This window comes from Doryrhamphus excisus, chromosome 8 (assembly GCF_030265055.1).
Source record: "Doryrhamphus excisus isolate RoL2022-K1 chromosome 8, RoL_Dexc_1.0, whole genome shotgun sequence".
In the NCBI taxonomy this organism is placed as follows: Eukaryota; Metazoa; Chordata; class Actinopteri; order Syngnathiformes; family Syngnathidae; genus Doryrhamphus; species Doryrhamphus excisus.
Window position 1 is genome coordinate 9,607,328 of NC_080473.1, and position 21,938 is coordinate 9,629,265.

The following is a 21,938-nucleotide window of genomic DNA, read 5'->3' on the forward strand; positions in this document are numbered from 1 at the left end:
GGCGTCTTCTTCTACAGACTCCTCACCTGCTGCTCCTGAGTGAAAGCGGGCCTCCTTGCTCACACTTTAATGAGACAGGCTGCTGTCACAGCGTCATAGGAGCTTGTAACATCTGCTGTGTAATCTGGACTTGTGTGTGTGTGTGTGTGTGTGTCAGCTCATACTGACATTTTGCTGCAATTACATTTCCGGTAATTTAAATAACCAATGGTACTATAATGTTAATATATGAAATTTGTTGCGTAAAGGATTCCGCCTTACATTCTGAATACAAGAGGATTTATACCACAATTAAAACAATTAGTTAGAAAGAGGATTCCATTGTTATTATATAAAAAAAAGGCAGGACTCAGAAACTGATGGAGATGCGGTAATTACAGGCTATATAGGCCAAGGTCCTTTTTCCACAATCACACAATTCACATATGCAAATCCTTCTCAATTGTCTTAGAACGCTCTTAAATTCAGTCATTTATAGCTGCAGAAGAATGTTTTGACCTTATAAAGTCTTATATAATACAGAGCGGAATTAGCGGTTTCAATTTATCCTCCACTTGATTTTATTTTTATCCTCTATGAGTATGTCTGACGAAACTGGAGGCAGGAAAGTGTCGCTCTGTTTGAGGTCCACCTTCATGAAATTGGAATCTATTTCTGGCAGAGATAGCCCCCCCCCTCTGCACTCACTTCCTATGTATTCTAGAGCTCTGAATGAGTAAAGTCCTTGACTTTTTTTTTTTTTTACTTTCCCTAACAAGCTTCAGACATTGAAGTACTGGTTCACCATGCATCAGAAACATTTCGCCATACATCCAAACAGAAGGTCGATCAGGGGAAATTAATTCATTCAGAATCCAGAATGCCCTTATCGAAGTCTGTTTTATGGGGAGTACACCTCCGTGGCTCCAGGCTGGGCCCTATGGATGAAATCCCAACCTTTTCTGCAATCCCCTCACCCAGGTATGGCTACAATAGCCACGTTTCATGGACCCAAATATTCCAATTCCATTCGGGTTATTAGCTCAAACGGAAAGAATCCAACCTTTAGCATAAACTCATCAGCATTGTAATCTCGGCGAAGTGGTTTGTTTTTTACCAGTATTACAACATTGATTCTCCGCTTGGGCATCTCTGCGTGGAGTTAGCATGTTTTCCTCCAACATTCAAAAACAAGCATGTTAGGTTCATTGGTGACAATGACCATTGTTTGTCTATATGTGCCCTGCGATTGGCTCGTGACCAGTCCAGGGTGTACACTTGGCGGGCCGGATGTGGCCCCGGGCCGTAGTTTGCCCACCCCTGCTCTAGCTCGTCATTAGGTAGCATAAGACACTAGCCACGTATACATGGACCCAAATATTCCAATTCCATTCGGGTTATTAAGTCAAACGGAAAGAATGTAACCTTTGTATACACCTCATTCCGAAAGAAAAGTGCCAATCCGAATGAATATATAATCGGATTCACAGGGGTGGAATATTCCTTTCCCCAATCCGATTGAGGTATCTTGTACCCGCTCAAACGGAAAGACGTCAGACTGCGTTCTTCTTCGTGGTGTTTTTCTTCTTCTGTTGTTTATTGGCGGTTGGCAAGCAGCTTTCGTGTTCATTAGCGCCATCTGTGGAACAGAATCTAAACCCTTCTATATGCCCTTCACAAGTCCAGTTTTATTAAAAAAAGAAAATACATATCTATATAAAACATGTGCCTAGCTTAATTATAAAATATTAGCAAGATTGAACTTTTATCTTTTCCTGTTCCCGGGTGCATTCGGGCAGCTTGAAACGTTCTTCGATTTAAAAAAAATGGAGGAGAGCAATCGGCACTGAAGTTTGTTTTTGATTCAAACGAAATTTCAAGACGGGACGAACGAAAAACTGGCAATATGGAGTTATTCCAACAAGTGAAAGAAAAACTTGAGGAAGTCGGTATCACGTGATGTTGGTGTTTACGTTTTACTGCGCATGCCCCATTGACTATTCTGGTTGATTATAGCGGCGCTATTGGAATATTCCTTTCCATGTATACCATTGTTTTCGGAAAGGTCATTCGGAAATATTCCATTCAGAAAGAGAAAAACTCCTCATGTAAACATGGCTACTGTGTATCATTTTAAAATTCTGATCCTTAAAGACCCCTGAAACCCATGAACCATAGATTCCTGAATTAGACTCCTTGATCTACAGGATTCTAATTTCAAAGATGCCATCCTTTCGCAGCAACATGAATATCAGAAAGAGTATCTTTAAGAAAAACATCATCATATGTATTGTGCATTCTCCTCAGTTTTTGACTAGTTATCATATTTTAATAGTAAGAAAAAGGGGGGAAGCTCAAAGCTGTTTTCATTCCAAAGAGAGACATTTCCATCTGCTTTGGTGGGCGAGGAACCTTGAAGAGAAGAAAAAGTCAAGTGACTAGATAATCGCTTGCACATATGCTGCACATTGTCGCCGCTCCGTGCCGCCAAGGCCTCAATTGAGTGCGGTGAAATTCCCGCAGGAGGCATGGCAACACGGAGAGAAGTCACTAGAACACTCCCGTATTGAATCACAGCATGTAAACCCCCTGGTTGCTTACTCCCATATCAATACATTTATATTGTCCCAAGACGCTTTGCAGACAATTTGCCTTGAGCAATTGCGCTAATATGGCGGTCCCCAACCTCCCTTGTACAGATCTACTCTACGGTTAAGCGTTGTTTGGAAATTTAAAGTAATCTAGCGGGTAAATAGTGGATGTCAACATTGACTTGTTATATATATATATATATATATATATATATATATATATATATATTCATTCATTCATTTTCTACCGCTTTTTCCTCACGAGGGTCGCGGGGGGTGCTGGAGCCTATCCCAACTGTCTCCGGGCGAGAGGCGGGGTACACCCTGGACTGGTGGGCAGCCAATCACAGGGCACATATAGACAAACAACCATTCACACTCACATTCATACCTATGGACAATTTGGAGTCGCCAATTAACCTAGCATGTTTTTGGAATGTGGGAGGAAACTGGAGTACCCGGAGAAAACCCATGCATGCACGGGGAGAACATGCAAACTCCACACAGAGATGGCCGAAGGTGGGATATATATATATATATATATATATATATATATATATATATATATATATATATATATATATATATATATATATATATATATATATATATATATATATGGCTGAGCTGGGGTTACCTAAGATTTATGAACTGCCACGGTGGCAACAATCCTATGTAGGCAAGATTGATAGTGCCCGGTGCTGAAACACTTCTGGCTGGGATGTTAACTCAGACCGATTTGTCCCCATCGCCGCTGGCACGGCCATGTCAATTATTTAAAATAAGACAACAGCGCGCAGGGGCGTGAAATGTTCATTTATCCATGTAACCCCGCAGTGTGTGTGATGAGGTGTTCACAGGCAATGATACATAGAAGATGAAGATCACCGAATGATATCTTTTAGGGTATAATAATCCCTAACGCCTCCCTCCGGTGGTTATCTCAAATGTTTGTTTATATCCTTGACACCTGTCCTTCCGCTTGACCACAATGCAAACGGACTGCAACAGCTGAAGCAAATTTGCAAGCTAAAGCAAATTGACGAGAAAAAAAAAATGTTTTCAATTTGGCTGCACGGTGTTCAAGTGGTTAGCATGCAGGCCACACAGCTAGAGTTCAATTCCACCCTCGGCCATGAGGAGTTTGCATGTTCTCCCCGTGCATGCGTGGGTTTTCTCTGGGTACTCCGGTTTCCTCCCACATTCCAAAAACATGCTAGGTTAATTGGCGACTCCATATTGTCCATAGGTATGAATGTGAATGTGAATGGTTGTTTGTCTATATGTGCCCTGTGATTGGCTGGCCACCAGTCCAGGGTGTACCCCACCTCTCGCCTGAAGACAGCTGGGATAGGCTCCAGCACCCCCTGCAACCCTCGTGAGGATAAGCGGTAGAAAATGAATGAATGAATGAACCATGAGATATTTTTTTGCAGCGGGCCTCTATCTATATCGATGTGTGTTGCATTTAGGTGACAGTAAGAAAAGCTCTGACACATTTGGTATGGTATGTCATGGTTGATTTCTTTCAGACGTGCTTAACAAGAGATGAAGGAAGCCATGTGGTTACAGTAGCAGAAGCCCTAGCAGACATTGGAGTCCATGCCTCAATGTTGTTGACATCTACATTCATCCTTTTGAGAGTAGAAACCAGGCTACCTGTTGCTCCATTAAGGCGACATCATCTTACATCCCAGTCACAATCACATTAGCCACATATACATGGACCCAAATATTCCAATTCCATTCAGGTTATTTGCTCAAACGGAAAGAATGTAACCTTTGTATACACCTCATTCCGAAAGAAAAGTGCCAATCCGAATGAATATATAATCGGATTCACAGGGGTGGAATATTCCTTTCCCCAATCCGATTGAGGTATCTTGTACCCGCTCAATCGGAAAGTTGTCAGACTGCGTTCTACTTCGTGGTGTTTTTCTTCTTCTGTTGTTTATTGGTGGTTGGCAAGCAGCTTTCGGTGTGCATTAGCGCCATCTGTGGAACAGAATCTAAACCCTTCTATACGCCATTCACAAGTCCAGTTTTATTAAAAAAGAAAATACATATCTATATAAAACATGTGCCAAGCTTAATTATAAAATATTAGCAAGATTGAACTTTATCTTTTCCTGTTCCCGGGTGCGTTCTTTCAGCGAATGCTGACATATGATGTAACACGCAGCTCGAGACGTTCTTCGATTTAAAAAAATGGAGGCGAGCAATCGGCACTGGACTGCTGCGGAAAGTTTGTTTTTGATTCAAATTAAATTTCAAGACCGGACAAACGAAAAACTGGCAATATGGAGTTATTCCAACAAGTGAAAGAAAAACTCAAGGAAGTCGGTATCACGTGATGTTGGTGTTTACGTTTTACTGCGCATGCCCCATTGACTATTCTGGTTGATTATAGCGGTGCATGTAGACACGCGATTGGAATATTCCTTTCCATGTATACCATTGCTTTCGGAAAGGTCATTCGGAAAGATTCCATTCGGAAAGAGAAAAACTCCTCATGTAAACGTGGCTATTGTTCATGTATGTAGACTGTTGGAAATAATGAATTCTGCACATCATATGTGATATAATGGAATCTATTTCATCATCCACCTTTTCTTCCAGCCAATCGCGTACATCATGCATTGTCATTCGTCACTTCCTTTATATGTTTCATTGAGGATTTAATGCCGTCATGCTGTTTATCTATTTTGTTGTTTAGCCCCTTTGCTATTTACAGAGCTCTCCTTCCTCATGTCATTAATCTTCTTGCAAGCTTCGGAGTTCCTCTTCCTCATGCAGTTAATCTCTTGGCAAACTTCACAGCAGTCCTTCTTCACGCCATTCAACATCACCATCATCCCCTCATTTTCCTGCATTTGCCGTGAGATAAGCTCTTTTAAACTTTGAAATTTTGGACAACCTGGTTTTTATCAACCAAAATCTGAACAAATACTTGGTACTCTACGCCGCTGTTTTGAGAAGTGGTGTGTCGGTCATGACTGAACGGTTCAAAAGAACTAGTTCGAGGTCAAGGTCACCGCCCCTAAAATACCCGTTCAGTCCGTTCAGTTGCAAATGCTTTTTTTTGATTGGCTGGAGAGTCAGTTCATTGTTGCTTTTGCAGGGCGGGACTATCTGCATGCTTGCCAGTCTTATCTTATCGTCACGTCTCAGTCTGTGGATGGGTGGGGTTAGCTGACTGAAAGACAGAGACCGAGAGATTGACCCAGTCCTTCTCTCGGCCTCGGTCTCTCTGACTGGAAAGACCGCGGTCATAACTTGGGACTGGGGAGTCGAGACACTCGGATCCGTAGGGCTGTCATAATACTTCAGAATTCAAGGTACGTTGGAAAGAACGTAAACATAAGTGAACAGACTGACTCGACACGGCTATGCACAGGGGTAGATCACAGGCTAACGACCAATTGACTGAAATGACCAAATTGACCAAATTGAACCAAATGAACAGATCTTTTTACTGATTGAACCAGAATGATCCGGTTCACTGAAATGAACAGTTTTGCCCACCACTAGCTCTGAGGTTTCTTCCCCCCCCACACACACACCCCTCACACAAACACAAACTCTTACATGTGGCTTTTTGTCCGTGCAGAATAAATATAGTTACCATGGAGTCCAGTTATTACTCTTGCAGGGTGCATTAGTGTAGATTGAACGTTTGAAGGACAGAAAAGCACTCATAGACTTTCAAAGACCACTACTCTATTGTGACTATCCTCATTTCTCAAAGACAAGGTCATCATGAGGAAAATAATAAACCAGGAGAATTTGTAATCATTGTTTAATGGGTACCTCATAGGGACAAAACAAGGCCGAGGACCTCAGCTTCGAGACACGGCTAACAAGGCTGTAGAGATCCAGAGAGTGCAAGGGCAGAATCTGTCAAAGTAATTTTATTTATTTTTTTGGGTTCATTAAGTTCATTATCATTAAGTATCACACCCGTTTTCTCTCCTGTGTGTTAGCTAAAAGAGAGTATCCTCGAGGGGTGCAACGGCACGGCACCCCCATGGTTCCATATGAACCTTCCTTGAAATATGTACATTATGGGAAATATGGGCTTTTCGCACAGGGTCGCGGGGGTTGCTGGAGCCTATCCCAGCTGTCTTCGGACGAGAGGCGGGGTACACCCCGGACTGGTCGCCAGCCAATCACAGGGCACATATAGACAAACAACCATTCACACTCACATTCATACCTATGGACAATTTGGAGTCGCCAATTAACCTAGCATGTTTTTGGAATGTGGGAGGAAATCGGAGTACCCGGAAAAAAACCCACGCATGCACGGGGAGAACATGCAAACTCCACACAGAGATGGCCGAGGGTGGAATTGAACCCTGGTCTCCTAGCTGTGAGGTCTGCGCGCTAACCACTCGACCGCCGTGCCGCCCGCTGACCAATCCATAAAATAGATAAACCCTCTCTTATACTTGTTGGGATTCTAAAGTACAGTATATGAGGTTGTGGTCTAAAAGGCAACAGCCGTGGCTGTAGGCAACCCTTTGGTGTAGTTTTCCCCAAGATGGCAGCAGCTGCATTTTAAATATTATGAGTGGTTAGTGGCTAGTATTTATGTGTGTTATACTTGCTGTACTGCTGTTTACCATAAACTCATCAGCATTGTAATCTGGGTGAAGTGGTTTGTTTTTTTTTACCAGTATTACAACATTGATTCGGGGTTGCGTGGTGGACTAGTGGTCAGGATATCTGGAAGACCTGAGTTTGATTCTCCGCTTGGGCATCTCTGTGTGGAGTTAGCATGTGGCATGTGGGTTTTCCGCCAACATTCAAAAACAAGCATGTTAGGTTCATTGGTGACAATGGACAGTTGAACATTGGTTGTCTATATGTGCCCTGCGATTGGCTGTCCAAGGGTCCAGGGTGTACCCCGCCTCTCGCCCAAAGACAGCTGGGATAGGCTCCAGCACACCCCGCAACCCTAATCAGGATAAAAGGAATAGAAAACGGATGGATGAACAACATTGGTTCTATTTCTGCTATGTAGACAAGAGATTGGAATATTCCTTTTCCATGTATACCATTGTTTTTGGAAAGGTCATTCGGAAATATTCCATTCGGAAAGAGACAAACTCATGTAAACGTGGCTACTGGAGGAGTCTATTCTACACAAATTTAGTAGGATTTTTTTTACAAAATATGTCATCATGAATCATTTTTATATGTTACGTTATGTTATCGAATACAGCCCAAACTTGTATATGATTATGTCAACATTTTTTTCCCATAAAAGGGCAAGGTGGATTTGAATTAGAGTCAACCTCCAGGCCAGCTTGAATGTGTTATTGTGTGTTTTTTTTTTTAGATGTGGCGGTACAGCGATCAAGTTGAAGTCAATACATTTTCTGATTTCATTAGAGTGAAAGTTTGAAAAAAATAAAATAAAATAAAGGGTTGAAAGAATGGTAAGTGGATGTGAGCGAGTAGGACTTAAAGTGGGAAGTAATCACATGTGTTATTGACCTGAGAAGCCTATTGACTCCTGAGGCTTGTGCCACTTTCCATGGACTTAATCAAATTGCTCATGCAACACTTGCTCCACCGTAGGGGGATGGGGGGGGGGGGGGTGTTCAACATTAAAATCGGCATGTTTTTCAACTCTGAAACTCCTGATTTAATGTATGCATTCTTCTTAAATTGGCATCCGTATTTACTGTGAAAATGGAGAAACCGCATATGAAAGTAAATTTATCATTGTGAATGACATAAGTATATTATATATATAAAAAAAGAATACCATCAATTGTAAATTGCCCTGACTGAGGATAAAGGTTTTGTTTCTTTGCAACAAATAAAGAGTAGAAAAGCACTTAAATCCCAGTGCTTTTCTGCACTAAAGCAAGATTGCTTTCAAGGTGCGATGTCGTCAGCTGTGATAAATGTTTCTGGTTGACAAGTTCTAGAAAACAAGTGAAAGTTGCAAACAAAGACACACACAATTTCTACTTTTAAAAAGGTCTCTCCGCCCCGCCATCGTGGCGTTATTTTCTTGTTCTTCAAATGCCGTATTGTTGCTCTTGTCGCTGTGTGGGAGCACTTAGGCGCTGTCAGGCTGCAGGCGCGCACACATATACAGTATATACAGTACACACAGACTATTGTTTTTTTTTGCATAGGTGACTGCAATAGCCCTCTTCTCCTGTCTACCTCCTACATAGCAGGTGTTCAGCACGCTTCATTATTCATTATTCCTTCATTATGTATTCATTCATTCATTCATTCTGAATCACTGACTTGTGGCACTCGCCAAACAAGTGGATCAAGAACCACTTGGGAGGCGGGACTTGTGAACTTTGTTCGGTTCACTCCAGCTCAAATCCGACCAAAAAACACAGACATTACAGAAAAAAAGCATGCATAAATAACGAATGTGTATGAGAAAATGTATTAGAAGTTCTGTCTCTGCTCAGCTCTCTCCCTTTTTGTGTCTGAAAAGTATATTTTAGAGGCTTTTTGTGAAATTTAAGCACATTATGAAAATAACCGAGGCATTCAACAACACATTGGTTTGGAATATTTGAGTTACATCACATAATATGTCATGAACGCTGCATGAAAATGATCAACTAATGTTGCCAAATTGGGTTCAGTATACAGTACTACACAGTAAACAACAGTACTGCACTCGCAAGTTACTCCATTTGGTATAAAGCCAAACTCTGTAAAAGCTCTTAGCCCTCCACTAGTTTCCATCCATCCATTTTCTATGCATAAATAACGAATATGTATGAGGTATGCTGGAGCCTATCCCAGCTGACTTTGGGTGAAAGGCGGTTTACACGCTTGACTGGTCACCAGCCAATCACAGGGCACATATAGACAAACAACCATTCACACTCACATTCATACCTATGGACAATTTGGAGTCGCCAATTAACCTAGCATGTTTTTGGAATGTGGGAGGAAACCGGAGAAAACAAAGGAAGAACGTAGAGATGCCCAACATAGAGATGCTCAAACTGAGATTCGAACGCAGGTCTTGCCAATCTCCTGACCATGCGGCCCTCACTCCATGACAAGCCAACATTCATTCATTCATTTTCTACCTCTTATCCTCACGATGGTCGTGGAGAGTGCTGGAGCCTATCCCAGCTGTCTTTGGGTGAGAGGCGGGGTACACCCTGGACTGGTGGCCAGCTAATCACAGGGCACATATAGACAAACAACCATTCACACTCACATTCATACATATGGAAAATTTGGAGTCGCCAATTAACCTAGCATGTTTTTGGAATGTGGGAAGAAACCGGAGTACCCAGAGAAAACCCACGCATGCACAGAGATGGCAGAGGGTGGAATTGAACCCTGGTCTCCTAGACAAGCCAACATAATATCTGAATATTTCGACTGGCATGACTCAGTTTTGGTATCCTATGGTTCTTTGTACGGGTACTCCGCTTTCCTCCCACATTCCAAAAACATGCTAGGTTAATTGGTGACTCCAAATTGTCCATAGGTATGAATGTGAGTGTGAATGGTTGTTTGTCTATATGTGCCCTGTGATTAAGATTAAGATTAAGATTAAGATTAAGATTAAGATTAAGATATGCCTTTATTCGTCCCTCGGTGGGGAAATTTGGCCACCAGTCCTCTTGCCCGAAGACAGCCGGGATAGGCTCCAGCACCCTCCACGACCCGCATGAGGATAAGCGGTAGAGAATGAATGAATGAAACCATTGAAATGTGGATAGTGTAGATACAGTATATATATTTTTAAATAACAATATTACAGTACTGTGGTAGTAGAATGTGAGACTCTTGTGTTGGATATCATTTTGTAATGATGACTGAAGTTGTAGCTTGTAATGGTAGAATCCCGAGTAAGAGCCAATACGTTGAACATATGGCATTTGAAAGGGCTTCTGACTCAGAGTGTTTGCCATTTTCCCAATGACCCTTATCACTCAGTCATCAGTGAAATGTCTGCTGCGTTCCAGCCAGGTTCAATTCCCTCAGCTTTTTTGCAGGTACACCGGCTTCCTTCCGTTTAGTTGACATGCGATCAATAGCATATAACCATGTAGTGCACTTGTGGTATGCTGCATGGAGTCAGCCCGTTTCTTTTATGTACTCTAGGTCTGAAAATAAAAGCTATGATGCCAGAGGTCGGCTTGTTCAGTCCCTGCTGCGTTGTAAACATTAGCAAAGCTCCAGCTTATTTTCAGGCACAAGAATAAGCAAAGCAGATAAAGGTGTCAACAACAGGCAGAGGTGTTGTCTTTCTCAGTTGTTGTTTTATTAGGAATGAAGATTTGGAAGGAAACACCTGAAGGTGACTTCAAGCCACATCCACTCTGACTGTTTAGGGTTGTAAGGAGCTGGGGTCGATCCCGATTTAGAGGAGAGGCACACCCAGGACTGGTCACCTGTCAATCATGTATGGACAAACAACCATACACACTAACATTCACCTATAGACTATTTTTTTTTTACAGGACATATCTTGTGGCCACATACTTGACATCAAAGATTAGTGTAAGTGTAAGTTTAGAGGCACAAGCTAAATGTTGAAATACTATTAAAAAAATCATAATATGTTTTATTTATCTGTATTCCAAAAACATGCTAGGTTAATTGGCGACTCCAAATTGTCCATAGGTATGAATGTGAGTGTGAATGGTTGTTTGTCTATATGTGCCCTGTGATTGGCTGGCGACCAGTCCAGGGTGTACCCCGCCTCTCACCCAGCTGGGATAGGCTCCAGCACCCCCCGCAACCCTCGTGAGGATAAGCGGTAGAAAATGAATATATTGTAAAGACTGAACTCGAAATTGAAACCCATCAATCGGCCACCATATTAAAAAGCTTTAATTTAATTCATTCATTCATTCATTCATTCATTCATTCATTTTCTTCCGCTTATCCTCACGAGGGTCGCAGGGGTGCTGGAGGCTATCCTAGCTGTCTTTTTCTGGCGAGAGGCGGAGTACACCCTGGACTGGTGGCCAGCCAATCACAGGGCACATATAGACAAACAACCATTCACACTCACATTCATACCTATGGACAATTTGGAGCCACCAATTAACCTAGCATGTTTTTGGAATGTGTGAGGAAACTGTAGTACCCGGAGAAAACCCGCGCATGCATGGGGAGAACATGCAAACTCCACACAGAGATGGCCGAGGGTGGAATTGAACTCGGGTCTCCTAGCTGTGAGGCCGGTGTGCTAACCACTCATCCACCGTGCAGCTTAATTTATTACAGCATTTGATAAACAGTTTGACAGACTATGGTAGGTTTTTGAGGCTCATAGCGTGACCATGAGTCAACTTGCAAGCTAATGACCGCTAACGCAGCCATTTTTGGGGGGGCACCCCAGCAGTCAAGGGACCTCGGAATTGTCACGACTTTTTCCCCTTATACAGCGTTCATTCATTCATTCATTTTCAACCGCTTTTCCTCACGAGGGTCACGTGGGTGCTGGAGCCTATCCCAGCTGTCTTTTTCTGGCGAGAGGCGGGGTACACCCTGGAGTGGTGGCCAGCCAATCACAGGGCACATATAGACAAACAACCATTCACACTCACATTCATACCTATGGACAATTTGGAGTCGCCAATTAACCTAGCATGTTTTTGGAATGTGGGAGGAAACCGGAGTACCCGGAGAAAACATGCAAACTCAACACAGAGATGGCCGAGGGTGGAATTGAACTCGGGTGTCCTAGCTGTGAGGCCGGCGTGCTAACCACTTGTCCGCCGTGCAGCCTAATTTAATACACCATTTGATAAACAGTCCATTGATAGACCATCAGTCAACTGGCAAGCAAATGACAGCTAACAGCCATTTTTGGGGGCACCTTGGCAGTCAAGGGACCTCAGAATTGTCACAACTTTTTCCCCTTATAGAGCAGTTATGGCCAATACTCTCATCGTTCATACTTAAAAAAATGTATAATTAATCCATGTGATTGGTATTGGCCGTTATCACATACTACAGTATTAATTGGCCCTGTACCCTAGAAACCGCCCATGAATGATACGGGAAAAGGCCGAAATGATACTGTGTCAAAGCCCAGGGCAGTGATACTGATAAAATATAGAGTTTAATGTCCAGTATCAGCCCCCGTAGCTGTCCACTCAGAGCGCGCTGCTCTGGTATCGTGCCCGTGAAACAACCAATCAGAGAACAGCACACGAGTGCTTAGTGCCTAGTGCTTCTCCAGTCACCAAAAAACCCAAACTTGATTAATGGAACTTTAATTGTCAGACATTGATAAGATAAGACTGTTGATAAAATATTATTGTTGAAATATTTTTGCAATTATTGTGTTTACACTGTTTAGATATAATACATGTAATAAACTGAACATTTTCTGGAAACAAAATGGTCTTTTGATTAAATAGTACGTGATAATAAGCTCATGATTAAATAGTATGTGACAATAAGATCGACCTTTGGTCTCGGGCTGATACTGACACTCGGGGGCATGATACATGGCCTGATACCAGACAAACCATGTGATAACCTATAAATATCAGCCCTGGATGATGAAGATTGAGGAATCCAGCAAATCGTCCACTCTAGTGCAATTAGAAAGAACGCATCATCTATTTCATATTAGTTACATGGAACAAGCTCAGATAGGAAAGATACGGTGCCAAGTGTTGTTACAACACAAATATCTCACCTGAGTAGCATCCTCTCTTTCAAGCCTCTCCGGGAGACACAAACAGCCTCAAAATGAATAATTAATGTGAATTGGAATTGTTGGCAAGAGTGGAAAAAAGACAAGGGTGAATGTTTTTTGTTGATGTTTTTTCCTGTACTCACATCTTGTAAGAAATGAAAATGAGCGTGAGATAGTGAGAAAGTGGTAACGGGACAACTCGCATTCGGAAGTTTAACACCGTTCTTATTTAGCATGGCAATTTTGCAGGTCGGTGCAAAAGTGACCACACAGAAAGAATGGAGCTGTGTGAAATGAATTTGGCAAAACAGATGGAAAATCATCCTCTGCTGCACTGATGAATAGCTTAGCCTTGTAGCATGCAACTCTTACAGGCCCAGATATTGGAGCTTTGGCAAAGAGACAGCTTGTTGGATTCCTTTTTTTTTTTTTTTTTTTGCTCTCTGTCATTTCTTCTGAGTTTTTCTCCACTCCTCTCTTCATCCTGAATTATTAAAACGTGTTGTGATTCCCAGTATGATTGTGAATCTGGGGCTGCTGCTCTCAACTACGCAGGCACTTTTTTTTTTGGCTTGTTTTTTTCCTCTTTTCTCCACGCTCTCTCACTCTCCAGCCAGATCATGATGCTGCAGTGCCCAGAATACCCCCAAATCTCACCTTGACGGGTCAAAAAGAGGATTTTAGAGGATGAATACTGAAAAAAAAAAAGTCAATGCCATATCGTCTAGAGAGAATTGTTATCCATTTGAATCTGTATTCAGGTCAGGGTGCTTTTCACAAGGGGATGGCGAGGTAAGAAAGGAGGGATATTTTTCTTTCCCCATCATGCAGGACCCAACAGCAGGACCCAAATTGGCACACGCTGTGACTTGGGCGGTTTCTCTGGGGATCAGTATTCTCTCTCTCTCTCATCCAAGTTCAACCCCATGAGGGAAATCTGCCCGAACACACGCCTGTTTTCCTCTCAAAATAAAGTGGAACCTGGAACGCAACCCGTTCAGAGATGCGAAATATTTTGCTTTGGAGACACATGAATCTCTTTGAAAATTACTTTTCACGATAAATAACCTTTGACAAGTGTAAAAATAAGTAAAATATACCTGAGTGTTTCGAGTAGACCCCCGCTTTTTGAGGGGGTTACCTTTCTGGGACCACCAGAAAGTGGTGAAAAATTCAGTCATTGAAACACCCATAATAAGTGTTATTATAGAGAGCCAATTATTATTATTCATTCATTCATTTTCTACTGGCTGGATAGGCTGGAGCCTATACCAGCTGTCTTAGGGCGAGAGGCAGGGTACACCCTGGACTGGTCGCCTGCCAATCACAGGGCACATATAGACAAACAACCATTCACACTCACATTCATACCTATGGACAATTTGGAGTCGCTAATTAACCTAACATGTTTTTGGAATGTGGGAGGAAACCGGAGTACCCAGAGAAAACCCACGCATGCACGGGGAGAACATGCAAACTCCACACAGAGATGGCCGAGGGTGGAATTGAACTCCTAGCTGTGAGGTCTGCGCACTAACCACTAGACCGCCGTGCAGCCCATCAATTATGACATTAAATTAAATTAATGACATTCAATTGTCATTATGCACTTTCAGATTCAAACTCTAAACGCTCGAGATGGTATACAAGATTGGGTATACTTTACTTTAAGAAAAGTACAATGAGAAAATATAACAAATATATGGCAATCTACTAATACAATTTCTACTACACTCTGCGTTTGCTACCGGCCCCGCCTCCACCCAGCCAGACAAAGAGGCCGGCATGACTCAAGGGCTCACTCCATTTATGCCGTTGTTCTGTGCCAATGTGATTACATGAATCCTCCCCAGCCTCTAAACAAACAGGAGACAACAAACAAACATGGATGCCATTGGCAATATACTAAGGCTGGCAAAATGATCCAGTTCATTTATTGTATGAATACTTTATTTATTTGTTATCGTGCCAGGCCTCGGGACGATAACCCACGAGAATTGAACAAGAAATCACATTTTAATCTTGTGACACCCCGAAAGATTACTTAGGAATAAATTAGAGTCAGAGTCACGGTGTTGCCTTTAGCCTACCCGCCAGGCTAGCACTAGAGGCTAACAAGTTGGAGAAGGTGCACTCTGGTGCATTCAAGGACTGGCAAACAAAGTGTAAAATGTTAACAGTCTATGAAAAAGAAACATTATCAGTGAAGCACAAATACATACACATGTACAACAGTAGTACATGTATGTATGTTGTATGTTTTACTTATATAATCAAGTGTTTATTAGTTGTTAGACTTTGAATGCAGAATCGCAAATGTGTTTTTTTTTTCCTTCTAAAAAGGACAGGGTGTTATTATGAAGCAAGTGATAACTGAATAAAGGTGATAATTGGAGCTTTTTCGGAAACCGCTATTAATATTAAAACAATAGAAACAACAACACTTGCCTGTGTGCCTCATGATTGACTTCAGGTGCTGCCTGCTGCTGCCTTTTCCAAGTCAACTGGGGTAGGCTCCAGCTCACCTATGACCCCAAAAGAGGTATAAAAAATGAATGAATGAAAAACAACATTGATTTTGATAATACTCAACAGTTAAGCTCCTTCGATGCTCAATGTTCTGACGCCTGAGGACATCATGCATAATACATTTTTTCCCCAAACAGGGTATGCTATGGTTTACTATGGTTTTAGATACTTAATAAGTTGCATTAAGGAACATCTCGTGGTTACATATTCCCTTCTCCATGTTTCCTACTGATAACCCATTCACACCATGTTGTTTACATTGACATTTGCATTATTTAGTTCAGTAGTTGCGTTGTTATCTTCAGTTTTAGTTCATACAAACATGCTGATGGAATTCCTCCTCCACTGCACTATTGTTCAAGGATCAGCTTAGTGCTGGGGCGCTATATCAATATTTTAAAAAAATATTGATATTTCTGTTAAGCCCGATATCAAAAATAAGCATATTGTTCATTCAATATAGACTGGATTTGATGCAAAGGTCTCATATTTCAAGATGGTGCCGCCCGAGTGCAAGCTAGTTACATCAGCTCTGTGTCTCCTGCTGCGTTTTTAGTGTTTAATAGTGCTTTATTTGTGACTTCCTTATTGTTTTTATACGTTCATATTATTATGTTTGTAGTTTTCCACTTGTGTCATTGTTGACGCTCGGGAGTGGTTGTTAGCATCCCTTGGTGGCTAGCATCCCGCGGAAATATGGAGGTGGAGAGGCTGCATAGTGGGAGTGAATGGCGAAAAAGACGGTATAAAGGTTCAACCATGTTTACCGTCTGTCATCATGGGGAACGTGAGATGGAAGCGCTAACAGCGCTAACCCGGCTACTGAGACTACCGTGAGTGATTGAACAGTATATTGAACATTTTCTATATTTATTTAAAAAAGAGAATATACTATTTTAGGCTTCACAGCAGCCGAGTGGTTAGCACACAGGCCTCACAGCTAGGAGACCCAAGTTCAATTCCACCCTCTGACATTTCTGTGTGGAGTTTGCATGTTCTCCTCGTGCATGCGTGGGTTTTCTCCGGATACTCCGGTTTCCTCCCACATTCCAAAAACATGCTAGGTTAATTAGCGACTCCAAATTGTCCATAGGTATGAATGTGAGTGTGAATGGTTGTTTGTTTATATGTGCCCTGTGATTGGCTGGCCACCAGTCCAGAGTGTACCCCGTCTATCGCCCGAAGACAACTGGGATAGGCTCCAGCACCCCCTGCGATCCTGAAATGAATGAATATACTAATTTATTTTGTATTATTTTAATAACACTTTACAGCACACATACTTGGCTGTAACTTTTGTTGATCGATATATATATCATATATATATCATAATATGGATATTCTACCTAAATATATTGGGATATGAGTTTTTTTGCCCAGCCCTAGTTCAGCTTTTGCCTGAAAAGGCAATATTACTACATTACTACAACCTTTACATTAGATCCATTGGTTGTTTAACTCCAGCAAAAGTACATCCAACCATTGCAAATAAATACACCCAATTTAATGAAGCAGTTGTCAAGAAAAACAAATGTACTGTGCAAAAGTCACCAAAACCGCTACAGAACTGATTTAAGAGGTTCCACTGTTTAAGCCAAGACCCAAGAGAGCCACTCCACCTGCAGCCGACCTGCCACTGAACCCCTAAATCGACACCCGCACCCTCCCCTGCATCACCCTACCGCAGGTGGTGGTGCTTCCATGCCAAAATTGTTGCGCCAAGCACTGCGGGAGCCACAGTGGCTGTCATGAGAAAAGGTTAGTAAAAAAGAGCTGCTGGCAAATGAAACATTTTTATTTGACTCTCATTCTGTCTCCTTTTTTCTGGATAATGCTCATGACACACCAGTCAGGGCAATAACACATGGCGCTCTTTTGTCTCTGATCTGAGGGTGAATATTAATGTAGTGTTTGCTGTTAAAGCCGGATAGAACTATTCCACGGAAACAAAGGAGAGATCTTTGAGTACCGGCTAGCAGGGATTTGAATGTGTCACTACTCTAATAAGCCAGAGAGGAAAGGATGAGCTGCATCCACAGAGAGCGTGACTGAGGAGGACAGGGTGGGGTTTCTGGTGGTGGTGGTGGTGGTGCAAAGATTCAGATTCAGGCAGAAGAAGGTGTCTGGAGTTTGTTGAGCTGTAAGGATTTATAACACACATGCATTTGAAGTGCGGCTTCTGTGATTTACTTACTTACTTTTCTTCCTACTTAGCAGACCCCTGGAATGCCTACCATTTAATAACTTGCAGAATTGAGTAGAATTGAAGCAAAAAAGTATATTTTCCTTCATCTCCCAGAAACCAATCTCATTTGCTCGTATTATTTTGTACATTTCTGAAATAGCTAAAAAACACTTTACGTTGCAATTCTTTTAATGGTTGGGAATTTTGGTGCACAACGTGAATCTGTTCCAGAAGGGCCGATTTCCAAGGACATGTCCTGTTTTGATATCCTGTCCTCGCCGCCCTGTTTATTTTCTTTTTCAAAAGTGATAAAATCGCCCTGGTTTTCATTGGGACATTAAATTACTCTTCTACTTATTCTTCTACTGTCTCGCCCGAAGACAGCTGGGATAGGCTCCAGCATCCCCCGCAACTCTCATGAGGATAAGCGGTACAAAATGAATGAACACAAGTAGACTCATGCACCCATATAGTATGCTAACCAAGGCAACATTTTTGGACATTAACCAAAAAGTATGCTAACTGGGGTGTACACTACCTGAGGTTCCACTGTATACTGTATATTTGGTAGTGATAAGAATTCAGTGTGGATGACAATTTAGCAACTTATTCTTCTACTGTGTCGCCCGAAGATAGCTGGGATAGGCTCCAGCATCCCTCTCGACCCTCGTGAGGATAAGCGGTAGAAAATGAATGAAGGAATGAACACAAGTAGACTCATGCACCCATATAGTATGCTAACCAAGGCAACATTTTTCTACATTTTTGGACATTAACCAAAAATTATGCTAATCGGTGTGTACACTACCCGAGGTTCCACTGTATATTGTATATTTGGTAGTGATGATAAGAATTCAGTGTGGATGACAATTTAGCAACTTATTCTTCTACTGTCTCGCCTGAAGATAGCTGGGATAGGTTCCAGCAGCCCCCTCGACGCTTGTGAGGATAAGCGGTAGAAAATGAATGAATGAATGAACACAAGTAGATTCATGCACCCATATAGTATGCTAACCAAGGCAACATTTACAAACAAAACGACATTAACCAAAAATTATGTCTGCACGGCGGTCGAGTGGTTAGCGCGCAGACCTCACAGCTAGGAGACCAGTGTTCAATTCCACCCTCGGTCATCTCTGTGTGGAGTTTGCATGTTCTCCCTGTGCATGCGTGGATTTTCTCCGGTTTCCTCCCACATTTCAAAAACATGCTAGGTTAATTGGCGACTCCAAATTGTCCATAGGTATGAATGTGAGTGTGAATGGTTGTTTGTCTATATGTGCCCTGTGATTGGCTGGCCACCAGTCCAGGGTGTATCCCACCTCTCGCCCGAAGACAGCTGGGATGGGCTCTAGCACCCCCCGCGACCCTTGCGAAATGAATGAAAATGAACCAAAACTTATGCTAACCGGGGTGTACACTAACCGAGGTTCCACTGTATACTGTATATTTGGTAGTGATGATAATAATTCAGTGTGGATGACAATTTAGCAACTGCACCTCTTGGGTTTTCAGTAATAAATTAGAGCCTGAGGATCACACCAATGAAAGTCAAATGTGGCTCTATTGTTACCTTGCTCAAGTGGTGAGGGTAATGGAGGGTACTTTACAAAAAAAAAACATAGAGGAAATGAATTTAGATTGAAATGCTACAGGGATTATGTATTGTGCTTTAATTAAGGAGTAGGTGGATGTCGAGCGATTGTTCCGCCCAGAGCGTCTCAGTGTGCAGTCCTTTATTCACATCAATGTATGTTAATGAGGGACTGATACGGGAAGTCCACGAGACGGGTCGGAAAATGAGAACATTGAACAAAAATGAGTCTTGTAATGCTTTTAAATGAAAGACCGGACCTCCTTGCAGTGGTGAATGATGTATTCACCTGTGCTTTAAGATGAAAGACGCTATTTTACCTAGCACTTTTTAGCCTTGCTCATGAGGCTCTCAGTCAAGGCTGCTATCTGTCCATGCAGGCTGCCAACAGCATGTTGTGTAAATACAAGCTGCCTAATTGCACCAAATCACACCCCCACAGGAGAAACGATTTGGAGCATCAAGAGGAGCAGTTGAATAAGATCTTGCCTCCCCAGGGCATGCCTCCAGGCCGCCATGTGTCCACGGTTGAGCACCCTGTGATCAACCTCAGTTAACTGGGGAGCATGTACCGCTTCAGAGTATGTGCTATATATATGTGTGATTCCGATGATGTTGCGGTTATCATTTAGCATTCATTGCACCCCCCCCCCCTCCCGGTTCCTACATCCTTGTTTACCTCTCACTGCCGTCACATACTGTGCTTTTGGAGAGAGAACACTTGTTTTGACAGCTTTAACTGACAAAATGTAATTTGTCGTCAGGAAGCCGTGTAGGAGGGAAATGCATTTCACCGACGTACAGTACCTCCACTCTGCTGTACCATTGGACCTGCATCTTTATATATATGCTACGGACACAATCCTAACCACTAAATCAAATACAGTGTACTCTCAATTTTCCTCTTGTGTTAGCTTTCATCTCTTATGTTACCAGGTCGGTTTTGACCCATGTATTAAATCAGCTATAAAATACACTAAAAACAATAAGTTACCATCAATCTTGGTTACCTTCTTAGGCTTCCTCATGCATGAAAATGTTGGTTTTAATACTTTTGGTGTGGGCATGTAGGCCTTTTTTTTTTGTCACTATACCCCTCGATTTCAATTTCCAAAAATGGTAAACTGAACCTCAAAAGAATCATATTAATAAATTGAAGGTTCTTTTGTTACCTGGCTATTACTGAGGGCTATAGAACATATCTCTTAAATTATTTAGTTTTATTTATTTTCTCATTTTAGTATTAATCACTAAAGAAACATCTATGGTAGTCGGGTGAATTTTGACCCATAGTATATGTTCATGTCAAGAAAAAAAAGTAGAAAAAGTTATTGTTTTCAGCAACAGAACTTTAGTATAAACTGAAATCAAAAAGGCCGGCACGGCGGACGAGTGGTTAGCGCGCAGACCCTCACAGCTAGGAGACCAGGGTTCAATTCCACCCTCGGCCATCTCTGTGTGGAGTTTGCATGTTCTCCCCGTGCATGCGTGGGTTTTCTCCGGGTACTCCGGTTTCCTCCCACATTCCAAAAACAAGCTAGGTTAATTGGCGACTCCAAATTGTCCATAGGTATGAATGTGTCTATATGTGCCCTGTGATTGGCTGGCGACCAGTCCAGGGTGTACCCCGCCTCTCGCCCCAAGACAGCTGGGATAGGCTCCAGCACCCTCGTGAGGAAAAAGCAATAGAAAATGAATGAATGAATGAAACCAAAAAGCAGAACAGGTCCAGATTTTGGTTCACTGTACTTCTTGCCATTCTTTCCATGATCTAAATCTAAATGAGTGAATTCACCTCACATGTATACTGGAAAACGGGTCAAAATGAGAATCCCCTGAAGCTTACATGATGAGAAAAGGAGCTGGTTGTCATTGTGTTGGCTAATTGTACACTTATGATTTCAGTTGTGGTTCAAAATATTGCTTTATAGTCATATTATTATAACCGTGTCGAAACCGACCCTAACAATCCAGTGGTCATAATTTCAACCACACCATTTTAAAATGTAGTAAAAAAAAAATTTTGGTTTTATTTTGTTGAAATAGTTTCCTGACAAAGTCAAAAAGCCTTGATGCAATAAACAAATGTTATGTGATTCTTTTTATGCATTAAAATGTAAAACGGGTCGATGCCAACCCTAACACAAGAGGAGGGATAACGCGGTAGTACTAGCATTGAGGCCTCATCTGTATTTTTTGCAACTAGTTCCACCTGCTATAAGTGCTATATGCTATATGCTATTCTGAAAGACCTCCTTAATGCGGTATATACTTAACGGCATCCTGGTGGTCAGGGATGCGAGAAACAGACGTTCAATACAGCACTAATTACAGCACTAACTCTCATTTAGATTCACTCACGGTGTGCTGGTGGTATTTGGTTATATA

The 21,938-nt window shown here is 42.0% G+C and overlaps 2 protein-coding genes across 4 annotated transcripts in view; one reads left to right on the forward strand and one right to left on the reverse strand.

Moving 5' to 3' along the window:
- dph1 (diphthamide biosynthesis 1) overlaps positions 1-21,938 on the reverse strand; it is a 294,949-nt gene that overhangs the window by 89,878 nt on the left and 183,133 nt on the right. For all 3 annotated transcript variants that reach the window (XM_058080444.1, XM_058080439.1, XM_058080440.1), the window contains one exon: positions 15,691-15,767. Coding sequence is in view for 2 of the 3 variants with exons in the window: in XM_058080439.1 (XP_057936422.1) it covers positions 15,691-15,703 (13 nt within the window). In the remaining variant the exon portion in view is untranslated. The remainder of the gene's footprint in view (positions 1-15,690; positions 15,768-21,938) is intronic.
- Positions 1-21,938, forward strand: part of rtn4rl1b (reticulon 4 receptor-like 1b) — a 179,486-nt gene that overhangs the window by 16,675 nt on the left and 140,873 nt on the right. The gene's annotated exons all lie outside the window — the stretch shown is intronic.